Source organism: Rhinatrema bivittatum, chromosome 14, assembly GCF_901001135.1.
Source record: "Rhinatrema bivittatum chromosome 14, aRhiBiv1.1, whole genome shotgun sequence".
In the NCBI taxonomy this organism is placed as follows: domain Eukaryota; kingdom Metazoa; phylum Chordata; class Amphibia; order Gymnophiona; family Rhinatrematidae; genus Rhinatrema; species Rhinatrema bivittatum.
Genome location: NC_042628.1, coordinates 70,266,485 through 70,287,515, shown reverse-complemented (window position 1 = coordinate 70,287,515; position 21,031 = coordinate 70,266,485). Strand labels below are relative to the sequence as shown.

Sequence of the window (21,031 nt, the reverse complement as noted above, 5' to 3'; positions counted from 1 at the left end):
GCTATTGGTGTATGTGGGCTTTAAGCTCATTTTCACAGGGAAACTGTCCAGGTAGGTTCCCTTTTAAGTTAGCTGCATGGGATGTGCCGAAGTGCCAGATCCTAGAACCAGATTAACAGAAGCAGAGCCAAACTTTCCTAGGTCTCCGCCTCACGCCCGTGTCCTCTGGAGTGATGAGCGACTTACAACAGGAGTCGCTTGGATTTTACCCTCCCGGTTTTTCCTCTGCAGCAGCCCTTCATCCTCTTTTTTTCTGCCAGGCTCATAATTTAGCAAGTGAACTGTCAGCAGAACCAAAACAGCTTGTAGCAGAGAGAAAGAGAGAGAGCGCTACAATAATGGAAACTGACACTGAATAGGTGCTGAATAGTTCAAATAAACTGTGTGCAATCTCTTCTCCTGCCTCTGGATGGCAGTGTGCACACTTTACAGACTCTTTCAAAATGCTCACAACTGGAGCCTTGCTGCACAGCCATTAGAGGTTTACAAACCTGACAGTTACCTTTAAAAGTACTCTAAGATCCGCGATTGGCTTTCTGTTCCTGCCTCAGCGGTCTTCACTAAGTCCCGGGGCCGATTTCCCTTCCACGCTGCCTTTCTAAGCTCCTTGAAGGCAGCGCATTCTGAATCAGCTCCTCCTCCCACACACACTCGGTCCAACATCTGCAGATGACCCCCCGCTTCTGAGGCTGAGCGGCGGAGCTGCTCTGAAGGCCTGGGCCTGCCGCCTGGCATCTCGAGGAACAGATTTTGGATGTAAGGGTAAGAAGAGAGAGATTTAAGCCCTTGAAAAGGCAGGGAGCGCTAATTCAAGGGTTTGAAAGGAAGATTGCTCTTCTGGAACATTCAACAGTGCTGAGGCAAGGGGTTTTACTTTTTTGGCGTGTGCTGCAGTGGCGAGGAAACCTCTCCCTCTCCCTCCCTCCTAACCTTGCAGCTTCCTTGTTGCATGTCCCATACGTCCCTGAGCCGTTGGATGTTCTTTGCCGTATTAATACCGTGGAATGCCTTGCGCTCTTAACTGTGCCTGTCCTTGTACAGGGTGGCCCATGGAAACGTGGCCTGCCTCCAGCGCACTGGTACTTTTCCATGGAGCCACCCTGAGGTTTCAGTGGCTCCTGTACTGTGGGGGCCCTGTAGGAGCAAGCCGTGCCTTTGGCCCTCCGCTGCCCCCGCTGTTTTGACTGGAGGGATGAAGTGGAGGGTGCATCGAGCCGTGTTCTCCTTGTCTATGGTCCTGACTAGTGCGTTAAATCATACGGCGGTTTAGTGTCCTGCGCGGTGCGATGCCCAAGTCTGGACCCGAAATTGCAGAGGAGGAGGAAGATGTGGCTCGATGCCCTCCTCCTCCTCCTCGTGCTGGCTCAATTATCAGCAGAAAGGGGGGAGAGGGTTGAAGAGATCGGCTGCCAGGAATAGGGGGCAGGGAGATCAGAGGGTGATCAGCTTACGGGATGGGTAACTTAGGGGCTGGAGGATGAGTGGATGGGGGGTAATTAGGAGCAGCTGGGGAACGAGAGCTGAGGATAAGGGAGGTTGGCAGAAGAGGCGAAGAGAAATGGGATGAGAGGGAATCAGTTGGGGGAATGATAGAGGGCATGCAAAGAATGCACCTTTCCAGTCTTGTTTTAAATGCATCAGTGCCATTATGAATCCTGAGATCTGTCAGCAAGCATTTTCTGCTCTGCTGACTTCCCTTTCCACTTTGCTCGATGTGGCCTTTAAAGGGGCATCGAGGCTGGCGACCTCTGCCACACACCTACCTTCATGTTTCATAGCCTTAAGAACATAAGAGGTGCCCTGCTGGGTCCACCGAGCCCAGCATCCTGTCTCTGACAGTGGCCAGTCCGAGTCACAAGTACCCGGCAGAGCCCCAATAGTTGCTCTATTTCTTGTATCTCACTCCCAGGGATAAGCACTGACTGATAAGGCTACCTGGCTGATAACTCTTTATGGATTTTTCCTTCAGGGACTTGTCCAATCCTCTTTTGAGTCACCTTGACCTCATCCTCTGGCAACAGATTCCGTAGCCTGATTGTGCGCTGAGTGAACAAATACTTCCTAAGATTTGTTTTAAATGTGCTGGTTGTTAGTTTCATGGAGTGTCCCCTAGTCCTAGTGTAATTGTTTGAAAGGGTAAATCACCGTTCCCCATTTACTCGTTCCTCTCCACTCATGATTTTATAAATCTCAATCATATCCCCTCTCAGACGTCTCGTTTCCAAGCTGAAGAGCCCTAATCTGTTTCGCCTTTCTCCATAAGGGAGATTTTCCATCTCCTTTATCATTCTTGTCACGCTTCTCTGCACCTTTTCCATATCTGCTCTGTCTTATTTTTTAGATGGGGGGACCAGAACTGCACACAGTACTCAAGGTTTGGTTGCCCCATGGATCTATCAAATGTATTATTTGAAGTAAAATGCTTCTTATGGTAATTTTGATTTTTTTTTTTTTTTGTTTTAATGGCCTGTGACAACTTTTGTTTTACCAACATGAGAAGTACCAAGGTGTTAGGCTTTTGAGGCCTTGTAGGTCCCTTCAGATCCCCTCATGTTCTCCAGATGTTCCTTGGTTGTCCAGTTCTTCTGATCTTCAGATTTTGCAGAATGGACCTTTGAGTTTTTGAGAGCTCCTTGAATAATTCTTACATTGACGACGGGAGGCCACTACTATTACTTATTTCAATAGTGCCACTCAATCTGTGCAACACTATACCAAAACACACAAGAAATGGTACCTGCTTGGTGGAGCTTACAATCTAATCAATACAAGCACAGAGGGCAAAATTGATCATTTTATTTAGTAAGAAAATGGTTAAAATCAATAAGGCTGTGAGTAGGATATTCAGGTGTTAGGACTGCAAAGAAGCCTCAATAAGGTAGGGTTTTAGACTTGATTTAAATAAGGCAAGAGAGGGAGCAAGGTGGAAAGCATGGAGTCAGGAGCTGGTGGGAGAGAAGAAGGGTGACGATAGGAGTGACCTGCCCGAAGAGCACAGTTCACAAGGGGGAGAAAAGAGATGAGAAGTAGTGAGGGACTGCAGAGTGGTGGTGAGTGTGAGGAGCTTGAAGTGTATGTGGAACAGATAGGAAGTCCGTGGAATGACTCTTCAAGTTATGAGTGTAGTGACTTTGGCAAAAGACGAGTCGCGCAGCTGAAGTTTGGATAGATTGTACTGCGCAGAGATGGCTTACTGGGAGACCTGTGAGGAGCAGGCTGCAGTGGTCGAAGCGGGAGTTGATGAGAGAGTGAATAAGGGCTCTGGTCAGACAGGAAGGGGCAGATTTTCAGATGTTTTATAGAGAGAAAGGTCGCATTTTAGCTTTGTTTTGCATATTTGTAGAGAAGGCCAGTTGAAGATCACCTCAATTTTACAGCATGAGGGGACTGGGAGGATGACCATGTTAACTACAGAAACGGAGAAAGAGGGAAGTGGGTTTTGGGGAGTTTAAGGTGGTGGTGAGACCTCCAGGCAGCAATGTCAGGCAAGTAGGCTGAGAGATGGTGCTGGATCCCTGGTGAAATTTCTCATGTAGAGATAAAGATGATATGGAAAGCCATGGGAGGAGAGCAGAGTATAGAGGTGAGAAGAGGGCCCAGGGTAGAGCCTTGAGACGCACTGATAGATAGTGGGAAGAGAGGAGAGTACAGAGGGAGTTAGTATAAAGAGAGGTGAGAAGAGGAACCAGGGTAGAGCCTTGAGACGCACTGATAGATAGTGGGAAGAGAGGAGAGTACAGAGGGAATTAGTATAAAGAGAGGTGAGAAGAGGAACCAGGGTAGAGCCTTGAGACGCACTGATAGATAGTGGGATGGGAGCAGAGTACAGAGGGAGTTAGTATAAAGAGAGGTGAGAAGAGGAACCAGGGTAGAGCCTTGACACACTGATAGATAGTGGGAAGAGAGGAGAGTACAGAGGGAATTAGTATAAAGAGAGGTGAGAAGAGGAACCAGGGTAGAGCCTTGAGACGCATTGATAGATAGTGGGAAGAGAGGAGAGTACAGAGGGAATTAGTATAAAGAGAGGTGAGAAGAGGAACCAGGGTAGAGCCTTGAGACGCACTGATAGATAATGGGAAGAGAGGAGAGTACAGAGGGAATTAGTATAAAGAGAGGTGAGAAGAGGAACCAGGGTAGAGCCTTGAGACGCACTGATAGATAGTGGGAAGAGAGGAGAGTACAGAGGGAATTAGTATAAAGAGAGGTGAGAAGAGGAACCAGGGTAGAGCTTTGAGACACACTGATAGATAGTGGGAAGAGAGGAGAGTACAGAGGGAATTAGTATAAAGAGAGGTGAGAAGAGGAACCAGGGTAGAGCCTTGAGACGCACTTATAGATAGTGGGAAGAGAGGAGAGTACAGAGGGAATTAGTATAAAGAGAGGTGAGAAGAGGAACCAGGGTAGAGCCTTGAGACGCACTGATAGATAGTGGGAAGAGAGGAGAGTACAGAGGGAATTAGTATAAAGAGAGGTGAGAAGAGGGCCCAGGGTAGAGCCTTGAGACGCACTGATAGATAGTGGGAAGAGAGGAGAGTACAGAGGGAATTAGTATAAAGAGAGGTGAGAAGAGGAACCAGGGTAGAGCCTTGAGACGCACTGATAGATAGTGGGAAGAGAGGAGAGTACAGAGGGAATTAGTATAAAGAGAGGTGAGAAGAGGAACCAGGGTAGAGCCTTGAGACGCACTGATAGATAGTGGGAAGAGAGGAGAGTACAGAGGGAATTAGTATAAAGAGAGGTGAGAAGAAGGCCCGGGGTAGAGCCTTGAGACGCACTGATAGATAGTGGGAAGAGAGGAGAGTACAGAGGGAATTAGTATAAAGAGAGGTGAGAAGAGGAACCAGGGTAGAGCCTTGAGACACACTGATAGATAGTGGGAAGAGAGGAGAGTACAGAGGGAATTAGTATAAAGAGAGGTGAGAAGAGGAACCAGGGTAGAGCCTTGAGACACACTGATAGATAGTGGGAAGAGAGGAGAGTACAGAGGGAATTAGTATAAAGAGAGGTGAGAAGAGGGCCCAGGGTAGAGCCTTGAGACGCACTGATAGATAGTGGGAAGAGAGGAGAGTACAGAGGGAATTAGTATAAAGAGAGGTGAGAAGAGGAACCAGGGTAGAGCCTTGAGACGCACTGATAGATAGTGGGAAGAGAGGAGAGTACAGAGGGAATTAGTATAAAGAGAGGTGAGAAGAGGAACCAGGGTAGAGCCTTGAGACGCACTGATAGATAGTGGGAAGAGAGGAGAGTACAGAGGGAATTAGTATAAAGAGAGGTGAGAAGAGGAACCAGGGTAGAGCCTTGAGACGCACTGATAGATAGTGGGAAGAGAGGAGAGTACAGAGGGAGTTAGTATAAAGAGAGGTGAGAAGAGGAACCAGGGTAGAGCCTTGAGACGCACTGATAGATAGTGGGAAGAGAGGAGAGTACAGAGGGAGTTAGTATAAAGAGAGGTGAGAAGAGGAACCAGGGTAGAGCCTTGAGACGCACTGATAGATAGTGGGAAGAGAGGAGAGTACAGAGGGAATTAGTATAAAGAGAGGTGAGAAGAGGAACCAGGGTAGAGCCTTGAGACGCACTGATAGATAGTGGGAAGAGAGGAGAGTACAGAGGGAGTTAGTATAAAGAGAGGTGAGAAGAGGAACCAGGGTAGAGCCTTGAGACGCACTGATAGATAGTGGGAAGAGAGGAGAGTACAGAGGGAATTAGTATAAAGAGAGGTGAGAAGAGGAACCAGGGTAGAGCCTTGAGACGCACTGATAGATAGTGGGAAGAGAGGAGAGTACAGAGGGAATTAGAATAAAGAGAGGTGAGAAGAGGAACCAGGGTAGAGCCTTGAGACGCACTGATAGATAGTGGGAAGAGAGGAGAGTACAGAGGGAATTAGTATAAAGAGAGGTGAGAAGAGGAACCAGGGTAGAGCCTTGAGACGCACTGATAGATAGTGGGAAGAGAGGAGAGTACAGAGGGAATTAGTATAAAGAGAGGTGAGAAGAGGGCCCAGGGTAGAGCCTTGAGACGCACTGATAGATAGTGGGAAGAGAGGAGAGTACAGAGGGAATTAGTATAAAGAGAGGTGAGAAGAGGGCCCAGGGTAGAGCCTTGAGACGCACTGATAGATAGTGGGAAGAGAGGAGAGTACAGAGGGAGTTAGTATAAAGAGAGGTGAGAAGAGGAACCAGGGTAGAGCCTTGAGACGCTCTGATAGATAGTGGGAAGAGAGGAGAGTACAGAGGGAATTAGTATAAAGAGAGGTGAGAAGAGGGCCCAGGGTAGAGCCTTGAGACGCACTGATAGATAGTGGGAAGAGAGGAGAGTACAGAGGGAATTAGTATAAAGAGAGGTGAGAAGAGGAACCAGGGTAGAGCCTTGAGACGCACTGATAGATAGTGGGATGGGAGCAGAGGGGGATCTGCCCGAGAACACACTAAATGTGCAATGAGCGAGGTAAAACAAAGAACCAACATGCCGATACAGTAAAATTCATGGGAGAGCAGGTGAGCGCCTGCTCTCCCGGCGTGCGCACAGGCCAGTGTCCTCTGCGCGCGATTCAGTAAACTAAAATATTTAAATTAGGGCGCGTCCCTAGCGCCTCTTTTTGGACAGGAGCGGCAGCTGTCAGCGAGTTTGACAGCCAACGCTCAATTTTGCCGGCGTCGGTTCTCAAGCCCGCTGACAGCCACGGGTTTGGAAACCGGACACCGGCAAAATTGAGCGTCCGGTTTTCAAACCGCGGGCCGATTTCAAATTTTTATTTATTTATTTTTTTTTAAACTTTCGGGACCTCCGACTTAATATCACCATGATATTAAGTCGGAGGGTGCACAGAAAAGCAGTTTTTACTGCTTTTCTGTGCACTTCCTGGTGCCGGCAGAAATTAGCGCCTACCTTTGGGTAGGCGCTAATTTCTGAAAGTAAAATGTGTGGCTTGGCTGCACATTTTACTTTCTTTATCGCACTTGAATGACTAATAGGGCCATCAACATGCATTTGCATGTTTCGGGCACTATTAGTCTCGGGGGGGGTTAGCCGCGTGTTTCGACGCGCTATTACCCCTTACTGAATAAGGGGTAAAGCTAGTGCGTCCAAAATGTGCGTCCAAATGCAGGTTAACAGTGCACTCCGCCAGAGCTCACTGTACTGTATCGGCCTGCAAGATAGGGCAGAGTATCTAGGAGTAGGTGATGATCAAGAGTGTCGAAAGCAGCAGAAGGACTGAGTAAAGACCTTTTTGTTTTTAGCCATGAACAGGTCATAGGAGAATTTGGCAAGGGCCGTTTCTGTGGCCTGCAGAGAGCGAAAACCAGACCAGAGTGGATCAAGAATGGCTTGAGATGAAAGAAAGTCAAGACAGTGGAGGTGAACAGCACATTCAAGTAGTTTGGATGTGAAGGGGAAGAGGGAGATGGGACAATAGTTAGGGCAGGCAGGATTTTTCAGGAGTGGCGTGATCACAGCATGTCTGAAGGTAGTGCAAAGTGACAGGTAAGGAATGGCTGCAGTGGAGACAGAGCTGAGAAGCTGGCATGGGTGTGGGGTCAGAGGAGTTTGGAGGAGGAGAGAAGATGGACAATTTCCTCCATTGTGATTTCAGAAAAGGAGGAGAGCGTGGCAGAGGGCAGAGGAATGAAGTGATGGCGAGGGAGGTTGGACATGACTTGGTTGGGAACTCTAATCTTGGGAATCTTGTCATGGACGTAGTCAGCCATTGTCTAGGCAGAGAGTGAAGGGGGGGGTGAGAGGTGAAGCAATTGATGTGCCAAAGAGACGGTGAGAGTTAGATGGAAGAGAGTCTTACTTGGCAAGTGCAATAGCAGCCTGGCAAGAAGTCAGCATCAGTCTGAAATGTATTAAGTCAACATGGGCAGAGGATTTTAGCCAGAGATGCTCTGCAGAGCAGGGACAGGAACGTAGGATGCAAAGGTTGGGGTTTGGCGCATCTGCAGAATGGGTCAGGGAGGGGAAAGCGTGTTTAAAGCAGAGGAGCGTATAATGCCGGAAGAAGAAGAAACTGCTTTGTCAGCTGACTCAGACAGTGTAATAGAGGAGAGGGAAGGATGCAAGAGGCAGAAGCTTGGAGATTCCTGAAAGTGGTGGTGGTGGTGGCTGGACAAGGCTGTGGGGGAGGGTGGTTTAGTGTGAACGTTGGCAGCTGACGGTCTGAGAGGGGGGGTCGTGAGGTGAGGAAGTACGAGAGAGAGAGAGAGGAGTTGTAGGAAAGCACTAGGTGAAGGCAGTGGCCATGAGTAGGGGGGCGATACAGCAGCTTATGCCTCAAACTCCTTGTGTTAAGAGGCAGAAGGGTCATTAGCGAGGAGGAGGTTAAAATCCCCAGGAATAAGGAAAGGGGGTGGGGATTTATCCGGGTGTTGATAGATGGCAGCTGCCCGGAGAGGGGTCTCAATGGAAGAGTGGGGCTGAGGTGGAAGAAGGAGTTGAAATCTACAGGAGGGGGGGAGCAGCAGTCCTGTTCTGCGAGGCACTGTGTATGTGGAAGAAGATAACGTCCATGGCAGAAGGCAAGTCCTCAGGGGAAAGCCAAGTCTCGGTCAAGGTGTAGGAGAGAGAAAGAGGTCATGAATGTCGGAAAGTTGGTTGGAAACAGAGTGACCTCGAGAGAGGGGGAGGAGAGGGCGGAGGTGGTAACGATGGGGAGAACGTTGCCTTGGAGGGCCAGAGTTGGGATGGGTAATCCCCAGCTGAGCGTATAAGAGGAGAATTCGGAGAAGAGAGGTTGGTGGTGCGACGCCGGTGATGAGGCTGTGTAAGGGAGAGTGGGCAGGGCAGGAGGAACGAGCGCTGAAGTAAAGGACAGAGAGATTAGGGACGGTAGACTTGGTCTTGGTAGTGGTTTGCAGCAGGGAATGAGATTGGGGAGGAAGAGCAGATGTAGCAGAGCCATGGGAAAAGAGAGCTGAGGTAATGCGGCCCCTGCTCCCTCCCTGGCCAGTAGGTGGACGTCCAAAAGGTTGGGGACTGAGGCAGCTGGGAGAAGCAAGCAAATGTGCTGCAAGCTCCCCAGTACCTGGCCAGCTGCCCAAGAGCGCAGGAAGGTAGCAGCCCAGGCCCGAGGCAACTTCCAAAGTTCACCACCAAGGCAGCTGGGAAAGCTATGCAGACCCTCCGTACCCAGCTCATTGCTGTAGGGGAATGTGGAGGGGTCTCATTGTCTCCCTCTGGATGAAGCTGGGTGGGGAGCCACGTGGTGAGCTTTAGCTGCTGTCTAGTTAAAAATAAGACTTTTTTTTGTACACTGAACTGAGTGTTGCCAGCCATTGTCTGATGAGAGCACGTCCTGTGCTTCTGCCTCTCCGCTGACCGCGCAGTAATGTGCACGCTCTCCGCTGACCGCTGACCCCGCAGTAATGTGCACGCTCTCTGCTCTCTGCTGACTGCGCAGTAATGTGCACGCTCTCCGCTGACCGCTGACCCCGCAGTAATGTGCACACTCTCCGCTCTCTGCTGACCCCGCAGTAATGTGCACGCTCTCCGCTGACCGCTCAGTAATGTGCACACTCTCCGCTCTCCGCTGACCCCGCAGTAATGTGCATGCTCTCCGCTCTCTGCTGACCGCGCAGTAATGTGCACGCTCTCCGCTGACCCCACAGTAATGTGCACGCTCTCCGCTCTCCGCTGACCGTGCAGTAATGTGCACGCTCTCCGCTCTCCGCTGACCCCACAGTAATGTGCACGCTCTCCGCTGACCGCTCAGTAATGTGCACGCTCACTGCTCACCGTGCAGTAATGTGCACGCTCTCCGTTCTCCGCTGACCACGCCGTAATGTGCACGCTCTCCGCTGACCGCTCAGTAATGTGCACGCTCTCCGCTCTCCGCTGACCGCGCAGTAATGTGCACGCTCTCCGCTGACCGCTCAGTAATGTGCACGCTCTCCGCTGACCCCGCAGTAATGTGCATACTCTCCGCTCTCTGCTGACCCCGCAGTAATGTGCACGCTCTCCGCTCTCTGCTGACCGTGCAGTAATGTGCACGCTCTCCGCTGACCCCGCAGTAATGTGCACGCTCTCCGTTGACCGCTCAGTAATGTGCACGCTCTCCGTTCTTCACTGACCGCGCCGTAATGTGCACGCTCTCCGCTGACCGCTCAGTAATGTGCACGCTCTCCGCTGACCGGGCAGTAATGTGCACGCTCTCCGCTGACTGCGCAGTAACGTGCACGCTCTCCACTCCGCTGACCACGCAGTAATGTGCACGCTCTCCGCTGACTGCGCAGTAACGTGCACGCTCTCCACTCTCCGCTGACCACTCAGTAATGTGCACGCTCTCCGTTGACCGCGCAGTAACGTGCACGCTCTCCGCTGACCACGCAGTAACGTGCACGCTCTCCTCTTTCTTGTCTCAGGAGACCATCCGCACAGCCCTGGCCATGGGAGCCGATCGAGGGATCCACGTGGACATCTCCGGCAAGGACTACGAAAGCCTCGGCCCCTTCCAAGTCTCCAAGATCCTTGCAGCCCTCGCCAAGAAAGAGAGCGCCAACCTGGTGCTGCTGGGGAAACAGGTCAGCTCCGAGTGTCCCATCTGCACTCCCAGGAGGGGCCAGATTTAAGGACTGGGTGAAAAGGTTAGAAAGCCCGCCAGGCGGCAGCTCGTGTGCGTCTCGTATCCCAGAGACTTAATCTCCTGCAACTGCTGGAAGGGAAACTCTTCCACAGGAAAGGTTGTGGACGTAAACGTTTTGCATGATGGAAACAGAATGTATTTTGGCATTAGCTGCCGTCATGGGGGAGCAATAGCCTCTGTCTTTAGGGGCACCCGTTACAGCAGGGGTGCTCAGACCAGCCAGCCGGGTTTTCAGGATCTCCCGAATGAATATGCATATGATTTATTTGCATGTACTACCTCCTGTGTATGCCGACATGCTCCTGCATATTCATTAGAGAGATCCTGAAACCCCGACGGGCCGGGGAGGGGGCGTGGGACCGGTTTGTGCACCCTGCATTATGGGCAAGCTTGGTTTGGTGCTTCCGTGCTGCAGAAGCTGAATCCACAGGTGAATTTTATATATTGACAAGCGCCTGGTTGCTGGGGACTATGTACAGGTGGATCCGGAGGATCTGTCCACTAATACCTACAGTGCAACTTGGCTGTTTTAGCTCCCAAATCTCCCAGAAATCCCTGCAGTGGACTGGTACCATGACCCATTAACAGTCGCTTCCAGCAGGTAGGCGTCTAAATACGGCGGCAGCTGCTGCCTCCTCTGTGCTGCTCTCACTTCCTCTCACTGCTAATCTTTCTCTCCCTCTCTCTCTCTGCGCTCTCGTGTTCTTCCTTCCTCTCTTTCAAATCGGTTTTCAGTGCAGACATTTGCGGCCTGCCGGTCTGCACTTGTGCTGCTGGAGTGAGACATGAAGGTGGGAACAGAAACGAGGTACAAAGTATAGAAGAGAAACGGACGATTCTTGGGTTTTGGCGCTGCTCTGTATTATCTGTAGTCCAATTACGTTTCTAGCCCGGTGGCAGGTTACGTGGAGCTGCTGTTTCTCCACTTTCCCCTAGAACTAAACAGAGCTTTTCCTGTTCATCCTTTTCTGGGAACTGCAATTTCTCTTCAGTTATGGAAAATGTGCAGCTTTTGATATTTTAGGGTTTTGCCCAGCACAGGAGGAAACGCCTTTCTGTTTCTGTTTCTCTGGTGTTGTGCTGCATACAGAATCTGCCTTCTCGCGGTTTCCAGTTCAGTTTTCGTTTGAATATTTCTGTTTCTAACTGGTGATCACTTAGAGGTCCATACTGAGTAAAAGTGTGAAAGTTACCTGAGTAATTTTGCCCAGGTATGTTCTGTTGAATGCCCAGGTAAAATGTTCCACCAAATCTACCCAGCCCATTGCATTTGACCTCTGAGTCATTTAGTTTCAGCCCTGGGGATGAGAAAACGCGCGGCCAAACCCGCTGACAGCCGCCGCTTCTGTCAAAAAGGAGGCGCTAGGGACGCGCTAGTGTCCCTAGCGCTCCTTTTACCGCGGGCCCTAATTTTCCTGAATCGCGCGCGCCGTTTACTGTATCGGCCCGAGTGTGAGAAGTTGGCTGAGCAACAAGACTTAAGGGCGCGGTGGTCAGTGGGGTCTACCCTGAAGAAGGGGAGGGTTACCAGCGGGGTGCCACAAGGGTCAGTGTGAGGTCCAGTCCCTGTGTGACACTGTGGAAGGGTCAGGGGAGGGTTACCAGCGGGGTGCCACAAGGGTCAGTGTGAGGTCCAGTCCCTGTGTGACACTGTGGAAGGGTCAGGGGAGGGTTACCAGCGGGGTGCCACAAGGGTCAGTGTGAGGTCCAGTCCCTGTGTGACACTGTGGAAGGGTCAGGGGAGGGTTACCAGCGGGGTGCCACAAGGGTCAGTGTGAGGTCCAGTCCCTGTGTGACACTGTGGAAGGGTCAGGGGAGGGTTACCAGCGGGGTGCCACAAGGGTCAGTGTGAGGTCCAGTCCCTGTGTGACACTGTGGAAGGGTCAGGGGAGGGTTACCAGCGGGGTGCCACAAGGGTCAGTGTGAGGTCCAGTCCCTGTGTGGCACTGTGGAAGGGTCAGGGGAGGGTTACCAGCGGGGTGCCACAAGGGTCAGTGTGAGGTCCAGTCCCTGTGTGGCACTGTGGAAGGGTCAGGAGAGGGTTACCAGCGGGGTGCCACAAGGGTCAGTGTGAGGTCCAGTCCCTGTGTGGCACTGTGGAAGGGTCAGGAGAGGGTTACCAGCGGGGTGCCACAAGGGTCAGTGTGAGGTCCAGTCCCTGTGTGGCACTGTGGAAGGGTCAGGAGAGGGTTACCAGCGGGGTGCCACAAGGGTCAGTGTGAGGTCCAGTCCCTGTGTGGCACTGTGGAAGGGTCAGGAGAGGGTTACCAGCGGGGTGCCACAAGGGTCAGTGTGAGGTCCAGTCCCTGTGTGACACTGTGGAAGGGTCAGGGGAGGGTTACCAGCGGGGTGCCACAAGGGTCAGTGTGAGGTCCAGTCCCTGTGTGGCACTGTGGAAGGGTCAGGAGAGGGTTACCAGCGGGGTGCCACAAGGGTCAGTGTGAGGTCCAGTCCCTGTGTGGCACTGTGGAAGGGTCAGGAGAGGGTTACCAGCGGGGTGCCACAAGGGTCAGTGTGAGGTCCAGTCCCTGTGTGACACTGTGGAAGGGTCAGGGGAGGGTTACCAGCGGGGTGCCACAAGGGTCAGTGTGAGGTCCAGTCCCTGTGTGACACTGTGGAAGGGTCAGGGGAGGGTTACCAGCGGGGTGCCACAAGGGTCAGTGTGAGGTCCAGTCCCTGTGTGGCACTGTGGAAGGGTCAGGGGAGGGTTACCAGCGGGGTGCCACAAGGGTCAGTGTGAGGTCCAGTCCCTGTGTGACACTGTGGAAGGGTCAGGGGAGGGTTACCAGCGGGGTGCCACAAGGGTCAGTGTGAGGTCCAGTCCCTGTGTGGCACTGTGGAAGGGTCAGATGGGGAGCCGGGCCTGTTTGTTGCAGGTTTTTGAATCATCTGCAAAGTCGCAGTGCCAGAGAGAGTAGCAGTATGTGCTCTCTAAAGGTCTCGAGAGGTGGTTGGAGACCGCATCTCTAAAAAGGAGGCACTTGAAAGCCATCCACCGAGAGAGCTGGGGATGTATCGGGATCATGGGAGGGGGACACAACAGGAATGGGAGTGGAAAAATAAACTGCTTTTTTTTTTTTTTCATGAGGCCAGAAGTAGGGAAACACATTTTGAAAAAAAATTGAAAACCAATCTGCTAGAATGCTGAATGAAGTCCTTTTCAAGGCAGGCTCATTACTCTCGCCAAGTGCTTGCTAATAGCTCTGTACTATGAAAATGTAAGACGGTGAAAAATATTGCACTTCCAGTCCTGAGCAAAGCGGAGTGTGGCTGCCGTATTAATCCACTCGATTATTTAGAGAGAAGGCTGATAACCTTTTCACCGGACTAAATACATCCATGACGAACCTGCAGGCCGATTTCTAGCATTAAACATATTTGTAAAAAGTGTAAATTATATGAAAAATAGAAAAACCTCACATGCTAATTCAGCTGTACACACTGTAGTTCATTGTACTGATTTATTTCCTTTCTTGAAAACAGGACTGTAGCTTTAAATAGAATACAAAAATCAGCAATTTTTTTCAGTTTTTCTCAAAATTTTTTATTTTTGGGGGGGAAATAAAAACTAGAAAATACATTTCCCCCCCCCCCCCATCACGTAAAAATGTTCAGAAAAGTTGCATCTCTAGGTAGTGAACACCTGGAACGGTGACAGAATTCAGGCCTGCCTAGGATAAACACACAAGGACCTTCATGGCAGAGGGAGTGAGAGGACAAAGCAAGGGAGACCTGTGACAGGTACACTGCTGTCGTTCACATAAGACAGTCCCTGCTCCAAGGAGCTTACATGCAGACCAAACAAGAAAGTGTATGGGGAGAGGCAGGGATAAAATTAAAGTCTGAGAGGCAGGTGAATCGGTGGATTTCCTAGAGTGTAGCCAGATGGACTCGGGACCAGTGGGTATTGTGCTCTTCTGCTAGCAGATGGGAGACTGAGTCAGATTTCAAAGCTGTCACCCTAGATATATCCCTGCAGTGATCTCAGCTCTTCAGTATCTCTCCATCTCCTAGCAGATGCGGACACCATCCCACACACTAGAACAGTGTTAAGAATTACAGCAAAGAAGAAACAAAATTTACCTTAAAGAAGATCGAGCCCCGCTCTCCTGCGGTGATACCTAAGGGTCCCTCCCCCAGTCGAGAATTCCTGAGATGATCTCCGATATCCCTCAAGAGGTGTGCCTTGGTCCGGTAGCTGGTTCCTGGCATGGACTTAGCCCCCAGGGTGACTGAAAGGCAGCGGGTGCAGAACCGAGTGCGGCGGTCTCCCCCCGCAGCTGGAGACCGTCCAGCACACGATCGGTAAGAAAAAAAAAATCTTTAAATTCAGGTCTCCGGTCTCCAGAGCTCGGATTGCCGTACTGAATTCTTCTTCCGGCGAGGTTAAAACGGAGCACCGATCGGGTTGAGCAGCCTTGGTTGGGCTAGGCCTCGATCCGGTGCAAGGGTCCACACTCATGGAGACCCTTGGGGAGCGCCATCTTACGCACAGGGGTCGTCGGCGCCATCTTCCCTTCTCGACCGGCAGTAAGCGTGAAGCAAGCTGGTCAGCCGATGCGGCTAACTTGCGCACATCCAATACAGACGCACACACAGTGGTGCACATAAGCGTGCGCACAACTGGGCCACGCGCATAACCGCACGCACAACTACACGCATAGCCATGTTTACAGCTACACGTGCGCATTGAAGCTGGAAGCAATGGCACTGGCACCCAAGAAGGCCAGAAGGCACTCTCTTTGCACAGCTGCCATATAAGAGCTGCGCAGCCTGAACTGGAGTCCTGCTTGTGTCAACATTGCGAAGGAGCCCAGGGGGAACCAAAGCCTGGTCCCTTTCTGTCAGGAGATGGTTCCGGAACTACTGACAATAGCTCCCCGGATCTATGCATCTCTGAGATGGCTTCCCCACAGGAGGGCACCTCTGGGGCCTCTACTCCGACTCCCCCTGGGATTAACATGGACCCAGGGACCTTCTCCTAGTTGGAATTTTTCCAGGGCCTGCAAGCCTTCATTCAGGCGCAATCAGCCCCGGCTGCGCCCCGGGCTCAACCCCTGCCAGAAGCACAAGATCCTCCTGGCCCTGCTCGGATGCCTCGCCTAACCAAGAACTTCCCTGACAGGGACCCAAACACCTCAAATGATGAGGGTGACTCCTTGAAGGAGAAATCCCTCCAGGAATGGAACCATACCAAACCATGCTTCGCTTCTTCCACAAGGACGAATTACCAGCTCTTGTTTCCCAGATTCTTAAGACGCTGGGTATTCCAGGCATGGAATCTATGGTGGAACCAAGTAGAACCCCTTCTTGGTATCCCTTCGTAAAGCCTTATGCTACTTTCCAATGATGGAAGCCATCCAGGAACTGATTGACCTGGAGTGGGATGCCCTGGAGGCCAGCTTCAAAGGGGGTTGGGCCTTGGAAGCTCTATACCCTCTAGAGCCAGCGACCAAGCAGTGCCTGCGTTTCCCGAAATTGGATGCTATGGTCTGTGCCGTCTCAAAGCGAACAACACTTCCCATTGAGGATAGGGCTGCATTGAAGGATACATCCTTAAACAGGCCTTTGACGCAACAGCGATGACACTGCAGATTGCTTCCTGCTACGCACTGGTGGCACGTTCCTGCTTGCTCCTCTTGAGAGAGGCAAATAACTCCGGAACGTATACCGGTGAGACGATGGAACCTGCAGCAGCCTTCCTGACGGACGCAAGCTCAGACCTGGTGCACCTCAGCCAGGGGCATAGCCTCGGTAGTGGCAGCCAGAAGACAACTATGGCTACGGAATTGGTCTGCAGACACGACATCTAAAGCGAATCTCACAAAAATGCCCTTTAAAGGATCTCTCTTGTTCGGAAGCGAATTGGAGAAATTAGCCAGCAAATGGGGCGAATCCCCTGTGCCTCAGCTAACGGAAGATAGGAATAAAAGATCTCAGCGTCCCTCCCCCAGAAGAACCAAGGGCAGAGGTTTGCAGCGCTTTAGACCCTACAGGAACTCAGTTTCAGGCACCTTGTCCCTCTGGAAGGTCCCAGCCCTTTTGGAACAGACAGACCAAGAGGGGGGCAAGCCCCAACCGTGCTCCACAATGAGAATGGGCCGACCCCATCCACAGGAAGAGGAGATAAGGGGTCAACTTGCCCTCTTCTACCAAAGATGGGTCGAGATAACATTGAACAAATGGGTACTAAACATCATTCGAGAAGGTTACTCTCTGGAGCTCCACAGCATCCCTCGAGACAAATTTATGAAGTCTCCTTGCCACTCCCACACCAAGAGGCTGGCAATAGAAACCACTCTAACGAGGCTACTCAGTCTGAAGGCAATAGTTCCGGTTCCCATGCCCCAACAAAATACAGGGCGCTATTCCATCTATTTTATCGTTCCCAAGAAGGAAGGATCTTTCAGGCCCATCTTGGATCTCCAAGAACATCAACCGTCATCTGTGGGTACTACACTTCTGCAAGGAAACTCTTCGCTCCGTAATAATGGCAGTACAACCGGGAGAATGTTTAACCTCCCTGGACCTCTCCGAAGCCTACCTTCACATCCCAGTTCATCAGGATCACCAGCGCTTCCTGCGCTTTGCGATACTGAGTCACCATTACCAGTTCCGAGCGCTACCCTTCGGCCTAGCAACCGCCCCCAGAGCTTTCACCAAAATCATGGTTGTCGTGGTGGCAACACTGAGGAAGGAAGGGATCTTGGTACACCCTTACCTGGACGACTGGCTGATCAGGGCAAAGTCTTCGGAAGAGAGCTGGCAGGTGACCAGCAGAGTCATGAGCCTACTGCAGGAACTCTGTTGGGTCGTGAACACGAGCAAGAGCAGTCTACAGCTATCTCAATCTCTAGAGTACCTGAGGGCCCGTTTCAACACCAAACAGAACAAAGTCTTCCTCCCTCCTCTGAGGAGAAGGAAACTGATGGAACAATTATGTCGATTGATGACCAATGCATGCCCCAAGGTATGGGACTATCTTCAAGTCCTCTGCCTCATGGCATCAACCCTGGAGGTCGTCCTTACTGTCACAGTGGAACCCACTGTCCCAGGACTACTCAATTTGCATCCAACTACCAGCAGAGGTACGTTCTCAGCTCCAGTGGTGGTTACAGGAAGATCACCTAAGCAGAGGAGTAAGCCTATCCCCACCGAACTGGACCTTGCTCACCACGGATGCGAGCCTGCGAGGGTGGGGAAGCCCACTGTCAGGAACTGACGGCCTAGGGACAATGGAACAAGGAAGAGGCGGAATGGAACATAAACCGCCTGGAAGCTCGAGCAGTCAGACTAGCGTGCCTGCGATTCAGCCACAGACTCCGAGGCAAAGTGATGTGAGTAATGTCGGACAATGCGACAATGGTTGCTTACATCAACCACCAGGGAGGAACTAGGAGCCAGCAGGTGTCTCTAGAGAGAGATTCTCTCAAGGCATGGGCAGAGATAAACCTACAAGGGATCTCTGCCTCCCACATCGCAGGAAAAGAAAACGTCTCAGCAGACTTCCTCAGCAGAGAGAGCCTGGACCCAGGAGAATGGACGCTGTCGACCACAGTCTTCCAACTGATAGTAAATCGCTGGGGTCTCCCAGCCATGGATCTACTAGCCACCCGTCTCCGTGCCCAAGTTCCCAGGTTCTTCAGCCGCAGACGAGAGCCACACTCCCAAGGGATCGATGCTCTCGTCCAGACTTGGCCAGAGGAGGACTTACTGTACGCCTTCCCCCCCCATGGCCACTACTGGGCAAGGTCATCCGCAAGATAGAACATCACAGGGGATTAGTTCTACTAGTGGCCCCGGATTGGCCAAGACAACCATGGTACGCAGACATGCAAAGACTCCTTGCGGGGAACCCTCTGTGCCTACCTCCACATAGGGACCTTTTCCGACAGGGCTCGATTCTCTTACAGTCTGGCCCTTGAGAGGACTCACCTGAAGAAGCACGGTTACTCAAAGGCCGTGATTGACACCCTGCTCAGAGCACGCAAGTTCTCCACATCCTTGTCTTACATACGGATCTGGAGACTATTTGAAACCTGGTGCGAGGACCGCGGGATACTCCCACAGACAGCCAAGATTCCCATGATTCTGGAGTTTCCTACAGGATGGTATGAAGAAGGGGTTGTCACTCAACTCCCTCAAGGTCCAAAAAGCCGCACTGTCCTACTTCAGAGACGAAGTGGACGGTATCCGGATTTGACCCGCTTCCTGAAAGGTGTTAAACAATTCCGACCACCCCTAAAGTGGCCAGTGCCTCTATGGAATCTCAATCTAGTATTAGACTTCCTAGCTGGGGCTTCCTTCAGACCAACACGCGGTCTATCACTATGCCTCTTAACATTGAAGACAGTATTCCTGGTAGCAATATGTTTAGCTCGTCGCATCTCTGGTTGGGAAACGTTCCTTAGGTTCACGCCTGGACCCATATAGCTGCGCACTGTCCCCTCCTTCCTACTGAAAGTGGTTTCCGAGTTTCATTTGAACCAAACCACCTCCGGATGAACATAAGGACTCATGCCGCCTTCGCCATTTAAATGTCGGCAGACTCCTAGTGCGGTACCTGGAAAGATCGGAACCGGTGCGCAAAACGGATTGCTTGTTCTTCACAGCGGGAAGAAACAAGGAGAAGCGGCCTCGTGGGCAACCATAGCCCGCTGGATCAAGGAAGTAATCAAGGCAGCCTACATAGAGACAGGAAAGCCCTTACCACTGCAGGTTAAGGCTCATTCTACGAGGGCACAGTCAGGTTTCTTGGGCAGAAACCAAGCTACTGTCGCCCGCCGAGATCTGTCAGGCGGCAGCGTGCTCCTCCATACACACCTTCTCCAGGTTCTACCACCTGGATGTTCAAGCCCAAGAAGACGCAGCCTTCGCAAAGGCAGTACTAAGTGGGCCACGGGCAGCCTCCACCCCTGTCCAGGAGTAGCTTTTGTAGATCCCACTGGTCCTGAGTCCATCTGGCTACACGCTAGGAAATGGAGAAATTACTTACCTGATGATTTTGTTTTCCTTAGTGTAGACAGAAGGACTTGGCATCCCGCCCATGGCTGCCCCAGAAAAGGAGAACCTCGGATAGCAAACCTCGAGATTAAGCAAATACAGGTAAGCCACGGCCTACCCCTAGTTCAAGACACCCACAGTTTGTCCGGTGTCTGCGTTAATTGGTTGAGTAAACTGGCAGTCTCCAATTTCAAAATTAGTTGAACCAGTTCAAGTTTTTAATCAAGTTTCATCAAGTTATTTAAGCAAAGATATATCCACAATGGCTTTTCGAAGAGAATACTGAAGAGCTGAGGTTACTGCAGGGGTATATCTAGCGTGACGTCAGCTTTGAAATCTGACTCTGTCTCCCATCTGCTAGCAGAAGAGCACAATACCCACTGGTCCTGAGTCCATCTGCCTACACTAAGGAAAACGAAATTATCAGGTAAGTAATTTCTCCAGTATAATTGATAGGGACCACTCTAACGGAGTAAATATGTGAAAAGTTGAAGCCCTGCCCCTAAAACAATCTATGTACAAGAAGCAGGAAATGGGGAGGGTAGGTGAGCGGTAGGGTGGGAGGGACAAAGAAGCACAGATTAGTCTATCAAAGGCTGCGTGGTCCAAAAAGTCCTTTTGTTCTGACATTTTTATGTTTTTAAGATCAGTTAAATTTAGTAGCCACGTTATGAATTCATATTTTTTCCTGTGAAAAGCACCCTCGGGCACTGGCTGCATCAAGAGAGTATAGGAAAGATGCAAGAGAGCCCAGAACGCTGGGATGAAAGCTGAGAGCATGGAGAGAGAGAGAATTTTTTTATCCAGTTTATAAATAAGGTAGCAGTTCCCAAACCTGTGCTCAGAACCCCGCAGCCAGCCAGGACATCCACAATGAATGGGCATGAGATACAGCTGCGTACGTGAGACCAGCATATTCATCGTGGAAGACCTGTGGCCAGATTTGGGAGCCTCCATAGTAAGGTGAGGATATGATGGGGACATTTAAACTAATGTACGAGAGAGAAGCATTTCTTGGTGTAAAGGAAGTTATAGGACAGTCGGCCCTTGATTGCCACAAACGGGTCACAATATTTGGATCTGCATGCACCCGCCACAATTTTGTATACAGATCTATTTCAGTGATATCCGTAAGGGTTATCAGGAAACCCTGAGCTGCTTGCAGTGCTTGAGAGATGGAAGTGAATACAATTATTCTAGAACAGGGAGGGTCATCGTATGTGAGGTGCCGGACACATGGAGGTGATAGAGGCAAAAATACCAGGACCAAGCAGAGGGGGTCCCCAGTGATGGGACAGTGAGAGTAAAGAGCTCAAGTAGGAAGGGAGAATAGGGAGAGACCAGACGGGCCCCAGAGATCTTTCTCTGTGCTAAATGTTATGGAAGCCCAGAAAAGGCAAACCGGAAACCGCATGACGCCTCTGACCGTTGTAAGAGGGAAGCCGTAGA

At 51.1% G+C, this 21,031-nt stretch overlaps 1 protein-coding gene across 1 annotated transcript in view; it reads left to right on the top strand.

Annotated features, from left to right (window-relative positions):
• ETFB (electron transfer flavoprotein subunit beta) overlaps positions 1–21,031 on the top strand; it is a 52,842-nt gene that overhangs the window by 17,238 nt on the left and 14,573 nt on the right. The window contains exon 3 of the mRNA XM_029577039.1: positions 10,359–10,517. Coding sequence (XP_029432899.1) covers positions 10,359–10,517 — 159 coding nt within the window. The remainder of the gene's footprint in view (positions 1–10,358; positions 10,518–21,031) is intronic.